Source organism: Nesoenas mayeri, assembly GCF_963082525.1.
Source record: "Nesoenas mayeri genome assembly, chromosome: 10".
Taxonomy (NCBI): domain Eukaryota; kingdom Metazoa; phylum Chordata; class Aves; order Columbiformes; family Columbidae; genus Nesoenas; species Nesoenas mayeri.
In genome coordinates, this window is record NC_137560.1 from 23,137,253 (window position 1) to 23,161,928 (window position 24,676).

At 43.4% G+C, this 24,676-nt stretch overlaps 1 protein-coding gene across 2 annotated transcripts in view; it reads left to right on the forward strand.

The window, feature by feature from the left end:
* ARHGEF3 (Rho guanine nucleotide exchange factor 3) overlaps positions 1 to 24,676 on the forward strand; it is a gene marked incomplete at both ends in the record, with an annotated part of 81,394 nt that overhangs the window by 39,092 nt on the left and 17,626 nt on the right. Inside the window, one exon of one of the 2 annotated variants that reach the window (XM_080350416.1) lies at positions 2,321 to 2,383. In XM_080350416.1, the coding sequence (XP_080206542.1) occupies positions 2,321 to 2,383 (63 nt within the window). Of the gene's footprint in view, positions 1 to 2,320; positions 2,384 to 20,923; positions 21,035 to 24,676 lie in introns of those variants that run through there. The other variant, XM_080350417.1, reaches the window with a different exon arrangement.

Below are 24,676 nucleotides of genomic sequence, written 5' to 3' on the forward strand. Positions count from 1 at the left end.
TAATTATTGAGCACAGCTCTTTCCTGCTGTGGTAGGGCCAGGAAATGTTCTGTCTCTATAAGCACAGATGTCATTGCAGCCTTCAGGGCAACACCAGCACAAACATGGAGCAGGATTCCAGCCGGCCGTCCACCCAGGCCTCGTGCTCTGGGGACTTCTGCTGGCCTTGGGGGGTTATGTATTTATTTTATTTTATTTGATTCCAAATCTGTTTTCAGTCTAGAGCCACATATTCCATGCATCCGTGTGGTCAGCCAGAAACCGCAGACACATCCCTGTTCAGAGCAGCTGTTCACACGTGCTGCTGGTGAACTGTTTGCACGCAGACACGTGCACCTTTTGTAAGGTCTGCAAGTATTGTGATTTTCTGGAATGCGAGAGATTCCGAGGTCGGTTGTGTTGTGCTATGGCAACCAAAACGGGACTTGTAATTCCTTTGGTCAAAAGATGCTCGCAAAGAGCAGAGATTAATTTAATGAGCACCTTATGCTGCCTGCACAGTATCTGCTGCAATCTTCTGCTTCTAATCCACTTAGTAGGGGCAAAGAAATATATTTGGTAGCTAAATTATTGGAATTTTTTTTTGCCGTGGTGTCTCCCCTTCCCTTCTCCCTCCCAGTACAAAGACAATAACCCTTGAAACTCTTAGAAAGTTGCAGTGGTTGATGATATTTAACAATTTTTGTGAAATAACTTGTCTTGCATAGCTGCTGAGGCAAAATTACAGAGAACGTAAGTAGTATAATACTTGCTAACTTCCAGATAGCAATAGCAGTGAGAAAGTGAGAAGTCATCCTTTGATTAGCACAGTAAAGTATAAGGTATCTCCTTTGTGGAGGGTGTCCCAGACATTCAATATGGAATTGCTTTTCCTACCATTTACCCGTCTTTTCCTCCCTTTTGGTGTGTACATCACAGTCGATATTGATTTGTGCCCCGTGAGTGTGTTGAGATTTAGTTATATAACTGCAGAGGTTGTCTCTAAATAAGACATGACCATGTTAGTATTTATTCCTAACTGCTTTGTCCCCATGGCCTTGCCTCAGCCACTGTCCCTTGGCTGCTGCTTTGTCCCCGACACCTCGGTGCTCAGGCCCGTGTACCTGTTGTGAGTGCTGCAGGCAAAGCCCCGGCGTTGTTGTATAACGTTCCTTCTCCCGTCTCCTTCCCGTTCCCGTTAATCCCACAGCCTGGCCGGCTGGTCCTTCACATGATGTAATTTCTAGTCTCAAACCCCTTCATTAGACTTGGCCGGTGTTGGAAATGCCACATTCCTTGTTAGATCTGTAGCCACATGACCACCAGTAAGAGTATTTTAATCAGTTATTTAACAAAGCAGCTACCTATTTGTTGTGTGTGGTCATTTGCCACACTGTTAGCAATGAAATTGCTTCTATTCCATTATAGAAAACTTTTAAAATAATTCCAAAATTCATGGTATTTAGAGACTTTTTTTTTCCCTTTTGACCTGTGTATAGAGTATAATACCTTTTATCGTATTACAGTATTGAGTGGTTTGGAATTTACTTTTATTCTACTACCCGTCCACCAGAATGACCATCAGTACAGACAGATTCCAGTGTACGTGGTCCATACCCGCTTCAGTTGGCCCTTCTCCGGTAGAGACCTGAATCCCAAATCTGAACATGCTTTGTTCTGTCTAACCTGTGTCCAGCGGGTGGGCGGGACGGTACCTCTTCGTTTTGTCATTTCTTGTGTGCAAAGTCAGGACTCAGTGGTGACTTAATAGAATCAATATATAGTTTTTTGAGGAAAGCTAAAGGACACGTGCAGTTGTATCTACAGAAGTCTAATTAGGCTTGAAAAATAGAAGTATGTATTAATATGAGTACTGCAGTACATTTCACCTATTAGCCTCACTGTGTACTACTGGCTGTCTGGGAGTAGCACTTGGTTGCTGAATGTATGTTTTGAAAACCCTGTGTACAGGCTTTGGACACAAAACACAAGTTTCTGCTTCTGACAGTTTTAGTGGTTATAAAAATTAATGTCAAGTGCCAAAGTACATTTTACAGTCTGCAGTAATTACTCGTTTCTTAATTGAAGTGAACCTAACTCTCTGTGAGCAAAAAAAGAGAAACATTAATTTACTGATGTGCTAATAATTACCTTTTGAACTTGTGAAAATCAGCTTATCTTCACATGCATGGTGATTATAATGATGATGAGAGCAAATAATAAACTATGTATATACAGATATATATGTGTATGTATGACTTGATACCCGTTTCAGGATCAGACCAGTGGTAGCTGGTACTCTTACTCAAGCCTGACCTTTCCTTTTCATTTTGTTTTCTAGAAGAAACGAAAGCAGAGCACTCGAGATGAAGACACGATCAGTATCTGCAGCCTGGATACAAGCGTGAGTCATTTTCTTTTCCTCTGAAACAAGCCCATTCATCTTTTCAGCCGTGTTGTTTTCATCCATAGCTTGAATAACTTGTTCTGCTTATTACTAAAAAATTAAATTTGAAATATTACTGCTTTTCATTTTTCTGTAGTAAAAGCTTTAATGATAGAAACAAGCAGTCAGGATGACAGTCGATTGTAAAGCAGCGAATTCCTTATTAGTAAGTAATTATCAGGATGAAAGAGCATTGTGAGTGCAGGACTTAAAACCAGACCTTTTATCCCATTGCACAGCCGTATGAGAGATTTTATTTCAGTGATGTTGGTGGTTAATGCTCGTGTGAAGCTTTGTAATGCGATATTAATACAGTTGTGTGACCTGTGTGTGCTACGTTACCTCCAGCCATGCTGTTCTGTCATGCGTCAGATGCAAAGAAACCATCGGAAAATACATTTTATAGAAGTTGTGCAGGTTTTGTGTGTACTTTTCCCTACAAACAGACTGTTTCTATCATATGCTGTAAAGCTGGCCAGAATATACTATGTCTTGTGTCTTTGAAACATACTTTACCCTGCCCTCTCCTGCATTCCAACCCTGCAGTTTCCTGCTGAGCGCGCGAAGCTGTGCTTCCTCAGCGGTAATAATGGGTGTTAAGGCGAGTTGGCCTCTGGCTGTGAGAGAAGATTTAAACTGTCAGGGTGAGTTCCTTCGAGAGGGAAAGCGCCTTTGGTTTGGAAAATCGGCCTGGCATGTGACCTCAGAACAACACCCTCGGGTCTGTTGGCTTCAGGTGATGGTTCAGGTGTGCCCAGCAAACCTGGGAGCTGTTGACATTAAAACAAGTGGGCAGGAAGAATTACGCATTTTCTAATCACTCATGTTCCTGCCAATTAGATTATAATCATCCTGGTAAAGGAGGACTATCACCTTTGTGAGCCTTCTGCACATGGCAAAGAAACATTTGTTCTTCTTTCCACATTGTATTTTGCTGACGGATAACGATAAAGACAGTGCTGAGGATGCACGTAGATGGAATACCTGCTCCTGAAGTTCTCGGTGTCTCACATCAGTAGAAAATATTAGAGCCTTGTAGCTGCACCTTGGGATGTTGCAGCGTGGAAGGGACAGTTGGAATCCAGCAGTCCATGGCTGAATATTTATCTGTAGAAGCATTTTGGTGCGTGTGTGTTTAAAAAAGACAAGAAAAGGGAGATGTGCTACAAGATGCTGTTTATACTGGAGAGAGTGATGTCTCTTGTTGGCTTGGGTTTGCTCTTAGAGAGCCATTAATTGACATTCCAAACAATTAGACCATGTGAAACCATTCCTTTGAAGAAATCCTTCAACTGGCGTACTTCTGGAGTCTGGGAGAGTGAACTTTGTGTATATCACTCGGTGTCTGCTCTGCTCTCACACGCTTCCTGCGGCATCCGTAGCCTGAGTCACAGCCGCTTGCAGGCGACTTTAATTAGCCCAACACAGTATCTTTTAGTCTTCCAAGCAATGACAGTTTTGAAATGACATAGCGAAGGCCCTATGCTTAGTTGGAGCCTTTGGGTTTTAGCATAATGTAAATACATGTTCGGGTTCCTTTGCCTAGTAACTCTCTTAGGTCTTTGAAAAGACAGGCCAAATTGCCTATATGTATGTCCTCCACAAAAGCCTTCGTTTTCCAGGGCAGTGCCTGAGAATATAAAAATTTGAATGCATGTGTTCCCTATTATGAATTCAGATCCTAACTGGGATAATTATATGTTATTAAATTTTTACAGATAATAAATCTCTCAGGCTCTGCAATAAAATAGGTTATTTTTTTATTAAACAGCATACGTATTTAACGAATAAGCACATTAGACTTCCCTGTGCAGCGGATGTCCTGCTTTCTGTAATTAGGTGAATGACTCCTGCCCAGCTCTGCCGGCTCCCTCGGCTGCTGTGGGGAGGAGGCGCTGCTGTCACCTGGCTGCTGGTGTCACCTGCCTGCTGCTGTCACCTGGCTGTCCCTGGGCTGGCCATCACCTGCCAGCTGCTGTCACCTGGCTGTCCCTGCGCTGGCCGTCACCTGGCTGTTGGTGTCACCTGGCTGTCCCTGTGGTGGCAGTCACCTGGCTGCTGGTGTCACCTGGTCGTCACTGTGCTGGCCATCACTGCATTGGCTGTCACTGTGCTGGCCATCACCTGGCTGCTGGTGTCACCTGGCAGTCACTGTGCTGGCCATCACTGCATTGGCTGTTACTGTGCTGGCCATCACCTGGCTGCTGGTGTCACCTGGCGGTCACTGTGCTGGCCATCACCTGCCTGCTGGTGTCACCCAGCTGTCCCTGAGCTGGTGGTCACCCCCTGCGGTCACCGCTGTGCACACAGATGTGCTGCTGCTTCTCACTCAGCGGTGGAAAGCTCTGCCCGTCTCTTACCGTGCCTGAAGTTCCCAATGTGTGCGAATGCATCAGTCCATCACCTTGTCCAGGGGAGAGTGGGGATGGGAAAGAGAGGGTTAACTACCTAACAACTGGAGTTGCTTCATACCTTGGAAAGCAACATCCATATGGGTCTCCTGCCAATTCCATAATCTGTCTACAATGGTTTTATAAAACTAGATTTTACTTTTATTAGGCCTGCCCCTTGCCAGGCACACCTGTCTGTTCCAGGGGAGTCCGTCATACGGACAGAATTTCCTTTCTCAGGAAATGCTGCCTGGAGAGTTGCTGACTCAGGACAAGGACTGGTAACCTGAGCATGTTAAATGATCTTTGTGTTTGTTTAGCGGTCTGGACTGGTATTGATGCTTCAGGAGTTGATAAACTGGCTTATTAAACTGGCTGGTTGGTCTTGGCTCATTTTATTGCCAAGAAGTGGATTTGTAAATCCCCTCAATGTCAAATAGCTTGTGATAACTTGTGACAGATGTGGCCAGCAAACTGTGAAGGCTGAGTGCATGAATACGTGAGGCCACTGCACTCTGAAGTCTGTATTTAAGTGAGAATATGTGTATTACCCAGCACGCTTTTGTTCATATTGGCCTTCACCAGAACATTTACCTTGTGTTCAGTCTATACAGTTAACGCAGCCTGTGGCACGTTTCACTCTTGTGCTCTTAAAGCGGTGATATGTTCTAGACGGATTCGCATATGCGTGTGAATTTACAGACATGAGGTAATTAACATGACTTACACAAACTTCAGATTTCATAGATGCCCTTTTATAGCTCGGAGACTTGGGACAGAGAAACGGAGACAGCAAAGTGGTTTTTTGCATTTGGAACCCCTTGCTGGAGCTCTACAGTTCTCTGCTCCTCCTTGTGCAGACACAATCTCTCTCCTTAAATTCTGAGCTGTTTCCAGATTTTTCTGCCTGTGCTTTCCCTCCTTGTTTCTGCTGCCACTTCTGTTCTTTTCTGATATTTGAACTGTGAACCGTGGGTGTTCAGTCTGTGCCCCATGGGCTGCTGGAGGCGCACAGGGGTTTTCGGGCCTTTGCATTTGAATTTGAAGCCACTTCTCTCACTGCCTTTCTTGGAAACAGCGTATATCTGCTGTATTCTGTATGCCGAGTGCTCTTTGGGAATGTGGACTGTTCCCCATAGTCAGTGTATCAGACCAAGCAAAGCGGTGATGGACACGGTTATCGGGAGATTTTTCTGTACTCAGCAAGGTAGTTAAAAGAACGTCTGTTGAGTGGCTACTGCAAAGGGCTTGGAATCACGTAACTGTGATGGAGGAGACCATGTGCCTCATGAGTCTCCATTCAATCATAAGTAACACGGGAGGTGTTCAGAGTAAAAAGCGGGTAAATCCCAATATAAAACTTGCACTTCTCAGAATAAAATAATACTTCTTTAAGCAAAACCCTGTTCAGAAGAAGAACCAGGCCATGGCGTGCCGTTCTTCTCTGCAAGCAGCTGTGCGCTTACTCCTAGAAGTTGCTTTTGTTTTCTTGTTATATTGAGAAGGAACATACAACAAATACATGATGAACTAGACCAATAAAACACTTTCATAAAGAAGGTAAAATTCCATATGCAAAACCTCAGAAGCCTTATTTGTTTTAGTTACATAGAGCAGTTATCACTACTGAAAAGAAAATTCTTCCAAATGGTCATTTATTAGTGTGTTTTGAACTGGAGGAGTCTTACGGCTCATCTGTCTACTTGCAAGTTAATAAAATACACCCCAATATAAAATACAAACAAAATGTTACCTATATTTGCATATACTAGATCAGAGTTCATTAATTTTGATTGCTTTTAGTGCTTAGTGAACATTTGCTGTGTATTCGAGAGTCAGTGTAACTAAAACATTCTTTGACCTAATTAAACTTAATTATAAACTCAATAATATTTGATTGCTAAGGTATAGCGAGCTAGCTTTGAAAAGCTTAGAGAGGATTACTTCTACATCAGCTTATCAGTGGTGAGTTAATTAAAATATATATTGTATCTGGGTCTTTTTATTTCTAGAAACTCTGGTCCCTTGCATGTTTGCAGTGGAAAGGCCTCCAGCTCGCCCAGTTAAATGGAGACAATGTTTGAATTATTCATGACTTTTAATATTGCTCTGTCGTGTAGACGGTCAGTGCTCCGTCTGGATTCAGGCTTTATTATAAAGTGACTCTTCTTAATCCATTATTAATCCATCATATGATTGTTATGGACTAGACGCTGTCTGCTGTTGGGTATTATTTCAAGTAATGTCATTTATTTTAAGGCCATGTTTTGTTATTTTCTTCTCTCGCAATTTCTCATTAAACAAGCCCTACAAGTGCTCTATTGGAAAAATGTATAAACTGCTGCATTCTTTTTTCTTCCTGCATTCTGGGACAGTCTCAGACTTTCTCTGTAGTGTTGCAATACAGTTACTCCTCATTTACATGGACAGCTGCTCAGAATTGTCTAATTGTTCCAGCAAGTCTCTCGATTATTCTGTGAAGGTGGCAAAGGTGATGAAGTTGGACATCTTCAGTACAAATCTGTCTATACAGATATGCCAAAATAGGAATTCGATACATTGAATGTTACTTTCTTGATGCCGTGATGCCGTTTTGCTTTGTGATGTTCCTCCATATGAGAAAACGACAACTGAAGTTTAAATTCAGTTTCAGTTACTTTTGGGTTACAGAGTCAGACCTGATGTATGCTCATTTCCAACAGGGCAAAATCAGCAGTGTTTGTGAACAGAAATTAGCCAGATGTTAATGACAGCTGTAAGTTGGATATACATTAAGAAACGCGCGTGCTGAGTGGCTTGATGAAGGTTTGCAGAGATGGAGTTACATTTTCATAATGAAAATGGATCAAGAAACAAAAGTTATTGGAGTTTGGCTGGTTTATTTGGAGGTCAAAATAAAAACTGACATTAGCTCTACAGTGATAAATATTATATAATTCAATACATTTTCTAAAATTAAATTTTATACTTCATCACTGGTAACTGTATTTTATGTTGAATCTATAATATGGACTATGCAGGCAGAATTTGTAAGAAAAATGATGTCTCTGTGTGAGCCCTTGAGTCAGTGTTGAGGTTTTCCAAGTTACGTTCAACTCTTGATGCAAATAGCCTGTAATGATTCCGTCGAATAGGGAAAGGATGGCCCGTTCGTCTTCCAGTAATAACTGCTGGGAGAGTCTGACGTAGTCCAGGGCTTACTGGGGACTCGAGTGGAACTCAGGTCAGGCTTTCATTGAATTAGCAGGGCTGGATATTTTAAGTCCCCATAAATCTCTGTAATGCCAGATACATTTGGCTTTACCTCCAGAAGCGACCGACCATAACAGGAGATTAACTTTGTACATAAATACTGTGCCCTGGTGTGTCTCTGTAACATCACAGGGTTTAGGACAGGCCTTGGGAGGGCGTTTGTCCCATCCATCAATCTCAGTGCTTGAATTCAACAATAAAGACATTTCTCATCACGCTATTTTGACATATTTTTATAGAAGCCTCTGCTACTTCTGCAGGAGCTTCTCTGCAGCTGTCACCACTCACATTTTCCCACGCACACCACTCTCAGACATTGCCTTACACTGTACGTGACAGTCGAGGCTTAAATATATAACCTTGGTAAAGAGTTTTGGTGCTCTTTGCATTCCTGTGATTCTTCTGTAAACATCAGTCAAGAGCTTGGAAAGGAAATTAAATCAATTGCAGTGCAATAATTAACGAACCAAATACAAGCCCTTAGCTGGAGGGGGAGAAGCTGGCAGTACATTTCATCTTCCTGGGACGCTGATGGAATTTCTTCCAGAAACCTTTGATTTCAGACAGAGAACAGGATCCCTGATGGTGCGAAAATATTAACAAAGGCAAGTTGCAAGTTTTTATAGGCATATGCTCTTATTTATTACTCTCTGGATATCTTTGTATGAGATCTGTCAGCATCCAAATCAGCTCTTTTTGTCTAATGTGTCTATTGTTGGGTCTAGAAGGTGGTCAGTGAATGAACATGATGGGATGTCAACAGGCTGGGACTTGGGAAGGGGCAAAGTGTGCTCCTTGGGGAGCCTGCACCTCGTGTTTGTTGTACCCATTAACTCTTTTCTGATTACCCGTTAAGTGCTGAAGGTATTTATGGGTAGTGCGGAGTAGCTGGATGAAGTTTTTCTTATCTTTGTTATTAAAGCTTCATAGTTGCTTCTTAATTAAGCCAAATGAGTCAATTCTGGGGCACAAAGATGAGAGTTATCTGAGCATTGTACTGGAATATATGCTGTATATACCTTGTGTTACCCATTGCGTGCATTGTGTGATTTCTGGGAGAGTGAGTTCATACTGTGCTGTTTCTTGCTAACACCTGAAGTAGTTGATTTCTGACTTTTTTGTTTTGTACCATCACTTCTCAGAACAGCAGAGACTTCCTGGGCCCCGCGGCGCGTTCCCTCCGAACCCACGCACCGTGGGCATTGTCACGTCCCAAGGCATATTTGTTACGGGATTACAAACTCTGGCCAGGATAAGCAGCTTTTTCTGCTTTTTTCTGCTCACGTGAAGTTTTTAACAGTTTATAGATAATGGATTTGCCGCCCGTGTCTCTGTGGAGGCTGTTTGTGCCTGTCTGGAGATACATGACTATTAGTGGTTGTGACACACATTTCTCGTGTGAACTTCACACATCACCCATTCTCTGGCTTGTTTTCACTGGTTATAAAATGCTGATGAGCTTATTTTTCCTTGGTGATACTAAGTCATTTGTCAAATTTAAGGGACTATACAAAATGTTATTAAAATGGAAACTATTATTCTGTTATTCTTTTATGATGTGACAGACCGAACTTGCTTTGCTTGCAGAATGTCAGAACCTGCTGTAGTTGAGATGGTCGTTCGATGTAGGATGCGTAGCTGCGAAAGAAGCAAATTATAATCAGACCCAGGAAGTAATTCTGTACGGATTTGTTAAAATCAGTTTCCTGCGTGAAGTCAATGCCATGGTGTTCCACATTGGCTAGTAAGAAGAAGGAAAAATAAATCTAAGAGCCAGTATAGCGTGGCTGAGGTACCGGTGAACACTGATCTCTGTCTATCAGGACATTTCCTAGCCGGTACCTGTCTCACATTCTCACTTGCTTTTTCTGCACCCAGCATTTAAAATGTCATGGTCAACCAGCACTTTATTTTACATTTACTGAAGTTCCAGAATAAACTAAGTGGCCAAAGAGGCAGCTGAGGATAGTGTGACCCCTTTGTTGCCAATGGCTGGCCATCGTTCCTCTACCTTGCATTTTGAATTTAGTCATTATTTTTTTTATGGGGCAGGGGGAAGGGCAGGAAAGACCAATAGGATCGGGCACCAATGCACCTTCAGTCCTCAGGAAGTGAAGATGCTGTGGTGCCTCGGGTAAGAGAATTTGCCCCATGGCTTCCAGGGAGGGAAAGGAGACCTCCTCCTTTCTTTTCCGTGTCTGTGAATAGGAAGAACAAATGTTTCCTTCCATTAAACGAGATGCCTTCTTTCCAAAATAGTTTCTTTAGTAGCAATAATATACTGTGATTCTTACAGTTGTCATCTGTCTTATAGTGGTCTTTCTTTACATTAGCAGAAAACATAAATAGTGTCAAAGTAGTAATAATTTTTCATGCATGAGCTAAGCAATGATGAATCTCTTGCTCAATAAATTTGCTCACATTTACCACTTGTAGTGCTCTTCAAAATATCTTCCTCTTGTGGCGTTTGCTGTTCTAAGTAGGCTAAAAAACCTCTACAAGTGAGAGGTACGGATGAGGGCAACTCGAAAAGCAGCTCTTAGCATTAAACAGACCACAACATTTTCAATACACAAGTGCTGGGTGGATTTACGGGTAGACCTCTCCTCCTCTGGTTTCTCCTTAGTGACCTGAGTTAAGAAGCAAAGAATTGGTGCATTCAGCAACTTTTGGGTTTGTTTTTTTTTCTTTTAATCGGTTGTGTGTGGTCACTCCAAAATGCAGACGGTGCAAGTGAGGAAGGAAGGGCTGGCGGGGCCTTGTGCCGCCGTTCCTGCGAGCGCAGGGCCTGCCCCCAGGTAATGCAGCTGGGCCGTGGTTCACTGGGGGCTGCAGAACTTCCCCTTCTTAAAAATAATGCCAAAGAAGTGAGTTAAAATTTCCCATCGGGTAAAGAAATAGGAAATGGAAGTGGGAAGAAATCATTAATGACAACATTCATCTTTCTTCTGTTAAAAGGATCGTCAGAAAAGTGAAAATGTTATAGCTCTGCCATGTGGGAGCTTCTGTATGGAAAGAGTAGGTCTTGTCCTTGGGGATTCCAGGAGCTGATAAGGAACCATTCATTGTTCTCAGTTATTGTCGGTTTCTGGTATGGAAAAGGTTGTTTTTATTGAACTGTACAGTCTGTTTAGAAGCAAATATCAGGGCTCCTGGGCAGAGCGGCTGAGGGACCCGCGTCAGGAGAACAGGAGCTGGTAGGAGCCGTTCCTGATGGACATCTCATCAAACTGCTGCCGGGGGAAATCCACTGAGATCTTTAGGAAGAAAAGAACCACTTAAAGGTCTGAAACAGAAGCTACAAATTTAGAACGAATTTGCCAGGTATGACTCCCATCCTGCACCACATCATTTTTCACCTGGTTTGAAGTTCTCCTTGCTGAAGTAGGAGGCATGCTTTCCTGCTTTACAGAAGAGTATGAGAAACCTGTAGGGTATTTGGAAGAGGAAGGCTTCATTCAAGAGAGACAATCCGGAACATACAGCAGAAATTCTCTAACATTTGACATTAAAGGGAAAAAAAAGACTTGCACTGAGACAGTTTCAGAGTACTAGAAATATTCTGTAAGATCTGCTGTTACTTAACAACAAAAAGAAATGGAAGGAAAAGCTCCAAACATAACAGGCTATTTTTCAGTCTGTACCCCTCCCAAGATTGTTCTTTCCAATACAGCAGTTAAATATCTGGCCTCATCTCTGGGAGGGCGGCTTGTGCTGAGCACCACGAGCTGCTGGGGAAAGGGCAGGAGTGACGCTTGTGTCGCGGGTCGGTGAGCCCGAGTTAGCAGCTGAAATGGTCATTCTGAGAGGCTCCAGCTGACACGGGTTGCAACAGCCACACCAATCTTACGGCTTCAGACGGATTGGTTGAAATAAGACAAAAACCACTAAAAATGTCAAAGGCTGTTGTTTATTAGGGGTAACTCGTTATTGTACCTGTGTGTTCAGGTGGTGACTCAGCAGCTGAGAGACCCCTGTGGTACAACGACCGCGAGAGGCGCTGGCGTCTGCTCCTTCACTGGCGTTCGCCTTTACTCCATCCCTTCCCACATTTTCTAGCAGTTAAAGAGTATTAAAGAAAGCAGCAGTGTTTTCCGATACTGCTTGTCATGTTTGCTTTTCTGCTGCATTCAAGCGTGTACTGGTTCCACTTCATTAATTAATTGCAGGCTGCCAATTAGAGGAGACATTTCCCTCCGAAGTGTGAGGTGCTGGGGCTGCGGCACAGGAACAAGTAACACTGAGACATTTAATTAAGACAAGCTGGCTTTAAAGTTTCTTTCCCCACCCCCTTCATCCTCCACTTATTTCCTGATACATTTCCCGGGCCAACTTTAGCAAGTTTAGGAAGGAACAAGTTTAAAAACCAGATGCAGGCTTCCTGAAAAGGACCGTTAAAAACTTCCACCCGCCTTCACAAACAAGACGTGATCCTCGTCCTATCGGAACTGAATACAGTAGGAAAGAAACTGTGGGCTTGGATATTGGAATGTATTCACATATGGAAAAAAAATTAACAAAATGATCATATCAGAATCTTAAAAACTGTAAGCAAATATGTTATCTCTTAGGAGTATTTCTTTAGTGTTGTTGCCTTTTTTCACTGCTGAATACTAGGGGGGATATTGAGTTTCATTCACCTTTCTTTCATGTGATGTGCACTGTTCAATGAGGTGCTAGTGTTGGTCACCTCACAAGCACAGCTGCTGTTAATTACTAGAGCAGAAAGGTCTAGAAGAGTGGAGCTGAGGTTACGGTGGCAGACAGCGCTGTCTCTGAGATCACCTTCATGTTCCGTGTGGCCATACGAAATTTAGAAAAGAATTCCCAATTATGAATCTGAAGCTGTTGATAAACACGCTGCTTGCTTATTATTTTTGTCCACGATCCCTGAAGCTCAGGGGTTACCAGGATAAAACCTGAGTAACTTTTCTTTCCAAACACTGTCCGACTCTTGAGCCCATTTGCTGACAAAATGTATGTACAGAGCAATCTGTATGTGGGTCAGAAGGCAAAACCGGATTGGCACTGTGTGTTTCTGTAGGGTTAGACAGGGGATGAGAGCCATGGTACAGTATTTCTGGTGTCATTTTTCAGCTTGCTGTTTGGTGACATTTTCCTGCTGAGCTGAACAAGTCCTGATGAGAGCTGCTCATCTCTAAGCACCAGAAATGGAATCAGGACAGGTTCATCAGGGCTAAAGATTTTTCCTCCTTTCTGTTTTCTCTTTTTGCAAGAAACATGTCTCTTTGTATTAATTTCTTATGTGGGTTTCTCTCTGTTAGAATTATTTTTGAAAACTGGGGATATCTCACTTGAAACTGCTTTCTCATAGTCTGGATACAAACGTAAAAACTGGCTAATACGATTTTTTGATTGGACCTTACAAAGGGTGCGTGGATATTGCAGTTCTGACAAATGTTAGATCAGAAGCTGATTAATTTAGGCAATTTTGCAGCTCAAATGTTGCTGATGCTGAGAAAGAATGTGAGGGCAGGCAATGATTAAAAACACCCAAACTCCAACCACACCACCAAACCAAACTTTCTTCCACCACCCAAGCTGCTGTATCTTGGGGAAATAACATCTGAATCATAATTCTGTTGTAGGTGTAGTGTAGCTGTCTAACTGTGTAACTCAGAGGAAAAAAAGGTGTGCGTAGGGTAGGTAGCTGTGAAGCAAGCGGATCGCTGCAGGGCACGGCCTGCGCTGTACAGAGCACCTCTTGCCCGGTTAGGGTGGCTGCCGGGATGTGCGGGTGATGGGCGCTCACGGCCAGCGGGGGCTGCGCCGCTGCTGAAAGGGGCTCTGGAGCTGCTTGGTTCAGCCCTTTGGCTTCTTCGTGCGCTGTGGTTGATATATCCTGCAGTGACACATTTTAGCGCACATCTGCTGTTAGATAGCGCTGCCGAAAAGAAATGTGACTTCCTGAACTCACAAAATAGATAGATTCTTATTGTGGTAAAGCTGTGATCGCTTTGAGACGGTAGATACGCTTTATTTTAACACAGAGGAAGCAACTATGAGCAGAAGCAACAGAAGCAGGTAGTCTGTAAATGTTTGTACAAAAACAAACCCACCGAATTCCAGAGAACAGTATGTAATAACATACCTGCTCTTCTATTCCAGATACAAAGTGCATTCCGATCTTTATTAGACAGCTCTGCTTTCATGGAGCTGTCCCGTCAGCCATGCCAGCTTGATTCTCACCACCATGGCCGCACATTTCATTGGATTTAAACATTTCTCTCCAACATGAAGCCATTTTCCGAGGCCATCACTGCATCCTGCTGTGCTGCTCTTTACGTTGCTCTAACAGCTTCTAGTTTGCATCAAACAGAAGCTACAAAGGCTTTTGAAAGGACAGGTAAATTATTTATCCCAATCCCACAAATCCCTGTGAGTTCTCTCTTGTTCCTTCCTGCTCTGGAAAGGTCTGTGTGGTTTTTCCCCATCCTGTATAGCCCCGTGTCCTCAGAAGAGCCTCCTCAGAACTTAAATTGTGACCAGAACAAACCTGAGAGCTGTTCATCATCTTGGGCCTGCTATTCAAAGTTTACCTCCTCTATATTTTTTTTTCCGTATTTCCTGTTTAACATGCAACATGAGAACAAACTGATTTTATGGCTGTGAGTTCATATCTAAGTCTCCTCACATTCTGAAGTCTCTTACGCTGGCGCTTTGCAGTTCAGTAGAGTCGTAGGAGGACGGTTTGTTCATGTGTTTGCAGGGATTTGAAGATACAATATTTGACATCCGTGTACTTTTAAGACCAAATCAAATTACATAATAAAATCAGAATGTTTGCTAAAGCATATGAACATAGCATCTTGCCTTTGTGGTCAGTCAATCATTGTGTTTTCAACATTAATAGATGCAAAAATTCCATTCTGATGCAATTTTGCCTTGTTTCTTAGCTTTGAAAATAATAACCAGTGTTTACTCTGTGGTGGTCGGAATTATTTTCTAAGACTTTCTTTCGCATTTTCAGTTATTGACTATCTCTGCTGCTTTGGGAACAAAGGTAACCGTGGTCGTTAGGGACCTGTCCAAAACTCGTAGCTGTTGGGAAATGGGACGCTTAGGATGCGTCGTGGTTGCGGATTTGAGAATGGAGATCATGGAAGAGGAGGATGTACTTGGTGGTATTTTTCCATATAGCAGTTCATGGGTTACAACTTGACCAGAGAGGAGACAGCCCTCAGCACTGACAGTTAGCATTCTTGAACCAAGAGAGGAGTGTTCAGGAAAACTGTTTCTTATTTATGTTTTTATGTTTTGATTAAAACCTGCTATAGCAACTTTTGTACCATATGGCATTACTTCATTATATTTACACTTGGGAAGATAGCTATTTTGTAACTTGAAATAAAACCTTTTTGCAAGCCGAAGTAGAACACTCCAGGGAACGGCTTCTGGATTCCCTGGGTCTCAGTGGAGGGCCGTGAACAAAGAAGGTCTGTCCTGGTGGGACTTACGTCTGTCTGAAGATGTTTTATCCCATTCCAGCTGTCTCTGAAAAATCAGTCACATTGTTGCTAATGCCACATGATCTCATCCAACTAGAAACCGATTGGTTCTGGGAGCAGCCAAGTTCCATCGTTAGTTGATGCGTTATCAGTTTTTGCAAGGACACTTGTTTTAGAACTTGGTTTGCATGCGGTTTCCCTCCCTGCTCCTCGGGAGATGATGTAGGTAAGAGAAAGATGATTGAATTTTTATTTTCTATTGACTTTTTGTCTGATTTTTTTTTTGGTACATTATGTCATAGCACGTGAGAATGTAACAACATTTCTGAAAAGATTAACAGTAGATATACAATAGTAGAACGTTGCAATTCGGATAATCACTGTGATAATTTGGATTCTAAGACACTGTATGGTGTGCAGAATTATATTCAGGACCAAACATTGGGTTTTTGGCATCTCTAGTTCAAGTCTGCTCTGCTGTAGCTGGGGTAGTAGACTGTTCTTACTGTTTATAAAGCATTGATAGTCTTAGTGTCTCTGGTTTACTCACTGCTTCCCATGGATGTCTCTTGATCTGTATCAGATTCTAAGCTGCTGAACTCAGGGTCCGTACCTGCTGCTGGCACCTCCTTGGCCGTGGCCTACAAGAGGGCACATCCTGCTCAGCAGAACGTGAAATCAGTCTCAGGGTTTGGGTTCTAAATATTTATTCAAGAAGCACAGATGTTATCTTAGTGTCAAGATATTCAAACTGGCAGAAATAACTGACTGGGAGATGAGTACACAGCACACAGTTGTTATGGAAATCAATAGGTGGGTCTGTTTTTAAAAAGAAATAAATAAAGCTTCTGATCCAAAACTTCTGTCCAAGAAAACTGAAATGCTGACAGTATTCCTTGGGTGTGACTTCATGAAACAGCTTAATCTGACCTAACAGTTTATAGCTCTTAGGAGGAGGAAAATCAGCCTTTTCCCTGTTCTGCCCCTGTTGGTACCCGTGCGCTTCCCAAGAGAACTCAAAAGGCCCAGGTGTTATTGCTGCTTTTATTTGTGACCCCAAGAAGGACCCATGGACCTGAAAGCTCTGCTGCTGCTGTTTTGTTTTCTTCCCCCCCATCAGTTACATAATTTGGCCTAATAAATGGTCATTATTAACCCCAAATTTGCTTTACATTTTGCGGTTGGAGAGGGTGGTTGGAAGAGCAAAGTGGCATTTGGCCAGTGTTACGTGTGAGATGAGCTGCAGAGGCAAAATTGCTGTTACTTTTTAATAGAATAGCATTGTCTTCTTGCCCATATCTAAGCTCCTATAGATATCAAAGCACACAGCAAAAGATTTCAAAATACTGTCCTTTCTGAGGATAAATATTATGGAGCTACTCATGCAATATAAATGTTATTAGAATAAAATTTAATCCAAACAGAAAACAGAGCACCACTGCCATACCTTGGTAAACACTTTGCGTTAGAGACAATCATTTCTTACAAAGACATTTGTTACTTGGTTCTCCAGTCAGCGGGAGTGCTCAGGGGAGAAATTCCTGCTCCCACCCCACCTGGGACAAACAGAAGTATTGTAATTACCCAGAGTACTGCTGTCCCCATGCAAATGCGGTTGTTAGAGGGTGCCCGTTGAGGGCACAGCACTTTCTGTGGTCATCAAAAGGTAAATGGATTAGCAAAATGAAGACAACCAAACAAAAGAACTTGGCAGATTGTTTAATCCGTTTGTCTCCCAGTGCAGAATTGTTCCACAGCCTGCGTTTGTATGAGGAAACGTCAAGAACGTAGGCACGTCTCCGAAGGGCTCAGGCTGCTTTGCAGCTTGGATGTGCTTATACAGTGAAATGTTCTTGATGATCTGGATGAGAATCATGTGTCTCCATCAGTTCCACAGGCATGTACTTCAGTGTAAAGGCGGTTCTGTGAAATAGCCAGCACTCCTGCTGTGGATTCACTGCGTTTGACTTAGGGGCATCTTGGCTGCACATCCAAAGCACAGCCCGTGGTAACAGTGAGGAGACAAAACTTCCTCCTGCCCTCGTTACTCCATCAGCTGCACCCATTAGGGCCACGCGAAAGGTAATCTTCAAATGGAGAATAGAAACAAACGAGGAATTGGGGCTGAGTTCTGTAATGTCAGACGTTCCCCAGAGATGGGTTTCTTTGTTCTGCGCTGATCTTTCCAGGATTAGGACTCTACCTGGAAAAATTACAGCTGTGGTTTTTGAGAGGACATTGTTAACGGTAATCATTTATCCTGTAATCATATTTTTATTGGAGTTTCTTGGCACCAATGTGCTTAATCCGAGTGGTCTTTTTCTAATATTTATTACCTAGTGAATTGTAACTCTCATTACTGTGTGTTCAATCCAGTGTTTGCAATGAGGAAATTGCGGTTCCAGGAGCAGCTGGGTAACTGCCTGGGAAACACCTTTATCTAGCAGCTCCTGTGCTTTCTGGCTACTCGCTCATCGCTCGGTGTCTGTGCAGGCAGATCCAAATGTGCAGTGTCAGCTTGGAACGACCGCTTCAGAAGTTTGCTTGCTGTTGGTCGCATGTGTTCTCGGGGTTGATGCTTGAGGTTGGTTTGGTTTGTTGGTTTGGTTTGGTTTTGGTTCTGCAATTAAACCTTCTTAATGATGACCCTGAGGAGATGCTGGCTTACGGTGAGGAGAGGCTGCGGGGGTTGTTATGGTGGGTAAAAGTACTCTTTGCACATTTTTAGCTGAAATTGTACAGGAGATTATGGTCTGCAACACAATTACATTAAATCCTTTACTCCCTCCATAAACCTAGAGTAACTTGGACAGCAGCGCTGCTCTACTCAGGATAACTCAGAGACATAACTTGATATTCTTACAGCAACTCATCTGTTTTGAAAACAAAGCAATGGACTGTTTATTGTTCTTCATGTGATTTTCTTGAAATCAGCTGAGAATATGGCATATCTGAAGATGATAGTGATAACATACTTGGTTTTGTTGGCTTTTTCTGTTTTTTAAGCATTACACCTATTCTTAAAATGTTGTTTTGTTACTGGAAACTTGTCACATATTTCACCAAGAAGGTATCTGCGTGCATAAGGGTACATTTCTAAGTCATCAGAATGGACAGAACAAAAGGAAAAGCTCCCATAAATACGAATCACAGGAGAACTACAGTCGGTGTTTCTCCTTTAGCTTTGCTAGTTGTAATTAAGAATATAAAAAATTGAGCTTGAGTTGTTGCAGCTGAGGCCAGGCTGCTTGAGGCAGCCCAGCCAACACCAAGGCAGGGCCGCTGTACCCTGGCCGAGGCCAGAAAGGCAGAGCAGACACTTGTTGAGAGTCCTGTCTTTGTCAAGAATGCTTAGTAAAGCTGCAGTTCACTGGCCTGACTAATGCAGAAGTGACAGAACCCCTCTCTCTGCATATTCTTTAAGTGTCAGAAGCAAAGCTCGTTATTTCCATCTCCAGAGCGGTGCACTCCCGTCCTGGGTGAAGTGCTCTCGGTGCTGTGGAGCGTGTGAGAGGATTAGAATGCCTGGAGGACGAGCCCCGGGGGCATCTGTCCACATGATTTCAGTGATGTTTTAAAACGGTGTTAGCATACACCTTCGTGAACAAACATACACCGGTGGCATTTGAGATCAAGGCTTCTTGGGCTTAAATGGTTACACAGCAGCTGCAGCATTTTATACAACCTGTGCATTGGTGTTTTGATGTGCTCGAGGGGTGAGGAGAAGCGGTCCAACGTTGCCGGGTGGTGCTCACACTGCAGACCTGCAAACACGAATGCACATTCGTGTGAATGACAGAATTGTTCATAGCTTCAGCAATCCTCAGGTACGACAGGTAGTCTTCAGATAGAATGCTGTGTTCTTTGCATATTTTTTGAAATGGGCAGGAAGGGCTGCAGCAAAAGGGGATCTGTCCTAATAGGCATCTCCAGTGCTGGGGAGCAGGAGGTGCCGGGGGAAGCGGTACTGCACATGTCACTCAAAACAATCAAATGTCTTGTTTTCTTCTGGAATTGTTGAACATCCAGAAGTACTGATAACTCCATTCTAGGGGTTTTCCAGGAATTGCAGGGTTAGGAAACTAGTGATTTTTTTGTTTGATGAGCAGACCGCTACAGAAACCCGAGAGGCCTGTGTAACAGCATCTCTGGCTCTGCTGCACTTGCTCCTGCAAATGCCCAGGAGAATAAGTGAGAGACCTTACGATGTTTGGGATGTTGGTGAAGTTACCAGATAGAACTGTGTCTGCCATTTGACTAAGCTTGTTCTAAAGGCATCGGTATCTGATTAACAACCCTTATCAAAAGAAATGCTTGTAAAGCAACATCCATCATCCAGTCTGCCTTTAAAAGCAGTTCATTCTTTCGAACTCTGTAAAGTTATTCTTGGTTGTGCTGCTTCCCTTTGGCTGAAAATACCCTTCCCTCCTCCTCCGTCCAGCTTCCTCCTGGGTTTCCTTTTCCTCATCTCCCTTATACTCTTTTTGTCAGATGGACCCCATGTTGCAGACAGGGCCCCCCATGCTTCCTCTCTCTTTTCAGGAACTTTTCGCTGCCGTTGTGGAAGGTGGGCATCCAACAGAATCCGTCTGCGCGCACAGACCCTGAAATGCCCCGTGAGACCTTAGGCAGAGGGTTTTTTTCCACTTTCTCAGCTTGGTACAATGAGGGGTGCGGGCAGGGGACCTCCTTGACTAAACAATAGCAAAAAAATGTAGAACTTTACAAACACGAGAAACAAACTGCTGCTTGCCAGGCAGGAAAAAGCAACAATATGGGTGGAGAAAAGGAAAGAAAAAAATAAGCAATGCTGTTTGTTGTGGCAGCATAACATGGTCGTAGAACCATTAAGATCATCGAGTCCAGCCATAGTGATGCCTGATATTGATGTGTGATCATGATGCATGATGCAGCGTTTCTCCCCTGATCAGCAGGAGCGTGGCACAGACTGCAGATACCATCCGTGGGACTGTGTTTGGGGCACGGCTGCTGTGCCTTTGGGTCTGCTGCTGTTTGCCCCGAGCTCCTGCGCTTACCTGCCTGAAAACCCCACCAGCACCTGAGCTGCAGTTCCCCGCTGCGGAACGACCACAAGCGCCGCGTTACCTTTTCCGTTTGTCATCTATGGGTTTCACGATAAAGCAGCAAAGCCGCGGTTGTTCCGCGCTGCGGGCGGGGGAGCGGAGCCCCAGAGCCCCAGAGCCCCGGCCCCGCCCGGGGGCGGCTCCGGCGGGGCGGTGCGGCCGCAGGGAGCGCTGGCGGGGCTGGGGGCAGGACCGGGGGCAGGACGACGCCGTCCCAGCGCTGCCCAGGGCCGGAGAGGGGCCGCTCAGCCTTGTGCCCGCGTCCTGCGCTGGGTCAGAGTCAGCTGGGAGCCCGCAACGGCCGGTCCTGCAGCCGCGATGGTGGCCAAGGACTACCCGTTCTACCTGTCCGTCAAGAGGGCGAATTGCGCCTTGGACGTGCAGACAGTGAGCAGCCCCGCTAAAGAGACGGAGGTACTCGATCTACTTGTGAGATTTTGCTTTATAGTGTGATCTGTATCGCTTTAAAAATGGGCTTACGCATGTAAATACCTGGTTTGCTCAGGCATCCCTTGCTGCCATCGCTACATGTGGAATATTTGGCTGGCACAAGGCACAGAACAAAGAATCTCAATTTTTTGTCATCTGGCATTTTAAGGAATTAAAATTAATCTTTTAAGTAGCTAATAGAGAAATATGTGATTTAGATATGTAGTTTAAAGTTATTTATGTGTATTGTATTCCAGGGCTAACCATTACTTATAAATGGTTAAACTTAGGCAGGAGCTGGTTATGTGCTTTGTTGGGCAGAGGAAATGTGGAGAACAGTGTCTTTAAGCGTAATCTCTTTTCCTCATCGGTAACAAACCAAGAGATTAATATGATCACACAGTTAAAACTGCAAACTCTGCCCTATCAGCAGGCTGACTGTTTCTTAAAAGGCATTAAATCCTTTAAAGTGACATTACAAATCTTACTCATTCACCCAAATTCAACACATTCATTTGCAAAATTCTCGTAAATGGTGAAACTCTGCAGGAGTGATATTTATGGAAGACTTGTTGTTTGATGCTTTAGGTTGGTGTTGCTTTGTGTGCTTGTTTGGAAACAGTGACCTTAAGGATTCTGTCTGGCTGCCCCGCAGGAAGGAGAACATTTCTCTCTGCAAGTTTTTATTGCTTAAATATATATAGGTTCTTCATTAGTCTTGTTTGCTGAGTAATTTGAGGGCAACTTTAAATTGGGTCCATTTAATACAGCTACATCAAAGATTCATTAGCGCCAGCAGTTGAATAGATCTAAAGTAAAAGGAACATAATCTAAGTTACTATTTAATCATGATGCTTAAGCTAAGAACTAATAAGGTGCTGCCCTCTTGCTTTTCAGTGTACTTTTACATAAGGGGATTAAATTATTGTAGTTAACAAAAGTGGAATTTGTTTCAACAGTGTGTTTTTGAAAAGGGACACCCTGAGTGTGTGTGTGCATACACGTCTGTGGAAAACACGAGTTGTTAAGCACCAAGTGGTTTTCTGAAGGGTACTCATTTTACTAACTATATTATTAAAGAAATATGTTTTTAACCTTTACTCCGTGAAGGGTTTTTTTGAATGAATAGAATTGCCAAGTCTGAAGAGCTGGAGTGTTGCTCTTAGAGTTGGGAAGCGCAGCTTAATTGTAGTCAAATTTCAAAGAAAAAGCCTCAATGAAAGCTTAGAGCAGAAGGAAGTGTCTAATAGCAGAGATGATCAATCAAAATTACAATGTGCAAACAGTTGCTTTGGATTTATAATCCTTCGGTTGGTGTTTTGTACAAGTAAGAAAGTGCCCCCTCTGCTTTCAGGCTGTTTGCTGAGGGGCTGCTGGAGTAGCATTCTGAAAAAGGAACCGTTAAACATCCTCCTGTCTGTCGTATGGGGGTATGAAAAGACCACCTGCCACTCCAGACGTTTGGTTAGGGAAGCAGGAACCAAACCAGTCTTTGGGAAAGACATTGTAAAATAGGCATCTGCAGGCTGTTTCTTTGAAATCTGTCAAGATGGTGAGAGGAAAATCCATGTTTCTTCGGAAACTCTCATATTAAGCTGTTCTTCCACCCTTTAGTTTTGCAAATCTCAATAAAGCTCTTGGGCGCCTTCTACCCGCGATTTGTATCACTCCAGCAGAAAGCAAGCCTGGTGGATGGGGCTGTGAATTTGGGGCTTCGAAAACCCGAGTTTCACTGTGTTGTGAACTGGGTTGACTTATTTAATAACTAGTCCATAAATGTTGATACGTGAGAAGTATAGATGGTGTATTTTGGTTTTGAATTAGAGCTCATGATAATAAAATACTCCATCCAACCTTACTAAACAATAATCTCTTAGGGGTTTTTATTTTGCACAAAGTATAGTGTGGAAGATCAAGTACAGTAGGACTTACATGGGATGAAATTCAGCCAAAAACTTGAGCATATACTGAACCGTTGAAATTTTCCCCGATTTCCAGCTGGGTTTCTGGATAACAAGCTGAAGCGTATGGGCAGCAGGTTAGTTCTTCCCTTTCTTGGGCTTCACGTGGAGCCTGCAGAGCAGCACTGCAAAACCAGGAGTGGTTTTAGGAACGACTGGGTGGCACAAAAGAGAACGGAAGTTTTCTGCTCACAGTTCTTTCTTTAAGCCACAGTAACGCAGTCACAAAACAATGGCAAATAAAACATCCGAAACGTACATGAACAATGGAAATCTGCATTCCGAGGAAAGGCCAGTGTACCTCTAATCCAAGTACTATTTACATAATTCTTTCTAAATGCAGTTCAAACAAAACAAAACAATGTCTGGGGAATGAGATAATATAGGAAATACTACAAGGCTCCACAAAATAAAGTAAAAAAATTTTAGTTGTAAATAGTACAGAGGTTTGGGCTCTTTCCAGCTTTTTCATAACACAAAAATAGAGACAGTTAAACTTGAAATTTCCTTGCTCTGAGGTATAAAAACCCCATCTTTCCCAATACAGTGTATATATATATATATAGACCATTTGCTATGTTCCAGTGGTTGAAGCAGCTCCCTTGTCACCCCTCTAAACAGCAGCGAGTGTGGCGGAGCCAGCGGGTGGGCAGCAGGTGAGAAGAGCTCTCCCGGTCACATAATGAGGTTTAGAGGTTGAGGGATCTGCAGTCCTGGGAGGACACGGATTCCTCAGAGGGAGGAGCTTCTGTCCCGCTCTGCAGGATCTAATACAGAGTTCAGGCTCTAAAACCTACAACGGCGGCACAGAATTGCTTTGTGTCTCCAGCATGTTGTGTGACAGCTCAACATCTCTTAGGCTGCAGAAAGCTTAGACCTCGAAATCGGGGCTCTTGCCAGCCTTGTCTCATTCTGTCTCCTGACCCCCTCACTGTTTGGATGTGCAGGAGGTCTGGGCTGCCTTGTGCTCAGGACCGTGTTTAATTCAGCAGGAAAACCAACCTGCAGAACGCTCAGGCCTCTGGGTCGTGGCACATCATCCACATGAGAACAAGGCCTGGCAGAGGGAGAGATAAACTGCAAGTCATGAGTTTTCTTTGATCTTCCTAAATGCATGTATTTAGTTTTTAAAGCAATATTAGCAAGCTGCAGTTTTGCTGTATTCCAGGTAAGTCCATGTACAGTGCAGCTGTGGTGAGCTAAACATGGGAACATCAAACCTCTGCGCTTGGAACTGCTCATCTGTTCTGCTTAATGGCACGTTGAAACAAACAGTCCATCTCTGGTTTTCCGTTCAGTAACTTGCCGTACCGTGTCTGCTGGTTAATTGGCAGCTCAGCCTTATAGCACGTTTGTTCCAGAATGGAAAAGGTCTTTCTTAGGTAAACTGTACAAGCAGCTTCTCATCAGAGGAAATGCAGAATTTAATCAACTCTACATTAGTTTTCTGGGTTGATCAGAGTTTCTGTTACTTGTGTTAATAATTCACCTCAGCGTGAGGTTTTTCTGTTAATTGGTGTTCATTTCCTAGCTGCCGCTAGACGTATTGATTTCTGGGTGTCGCAGACGATCAGTCGAGGTGGCTGGATGACACTTGTCCTTGTGCTGCTGACGCTTGGTGGGTCTGTCCTGCCCATGGCAAGTGGCACCTGGGTCCCCTGGGCAG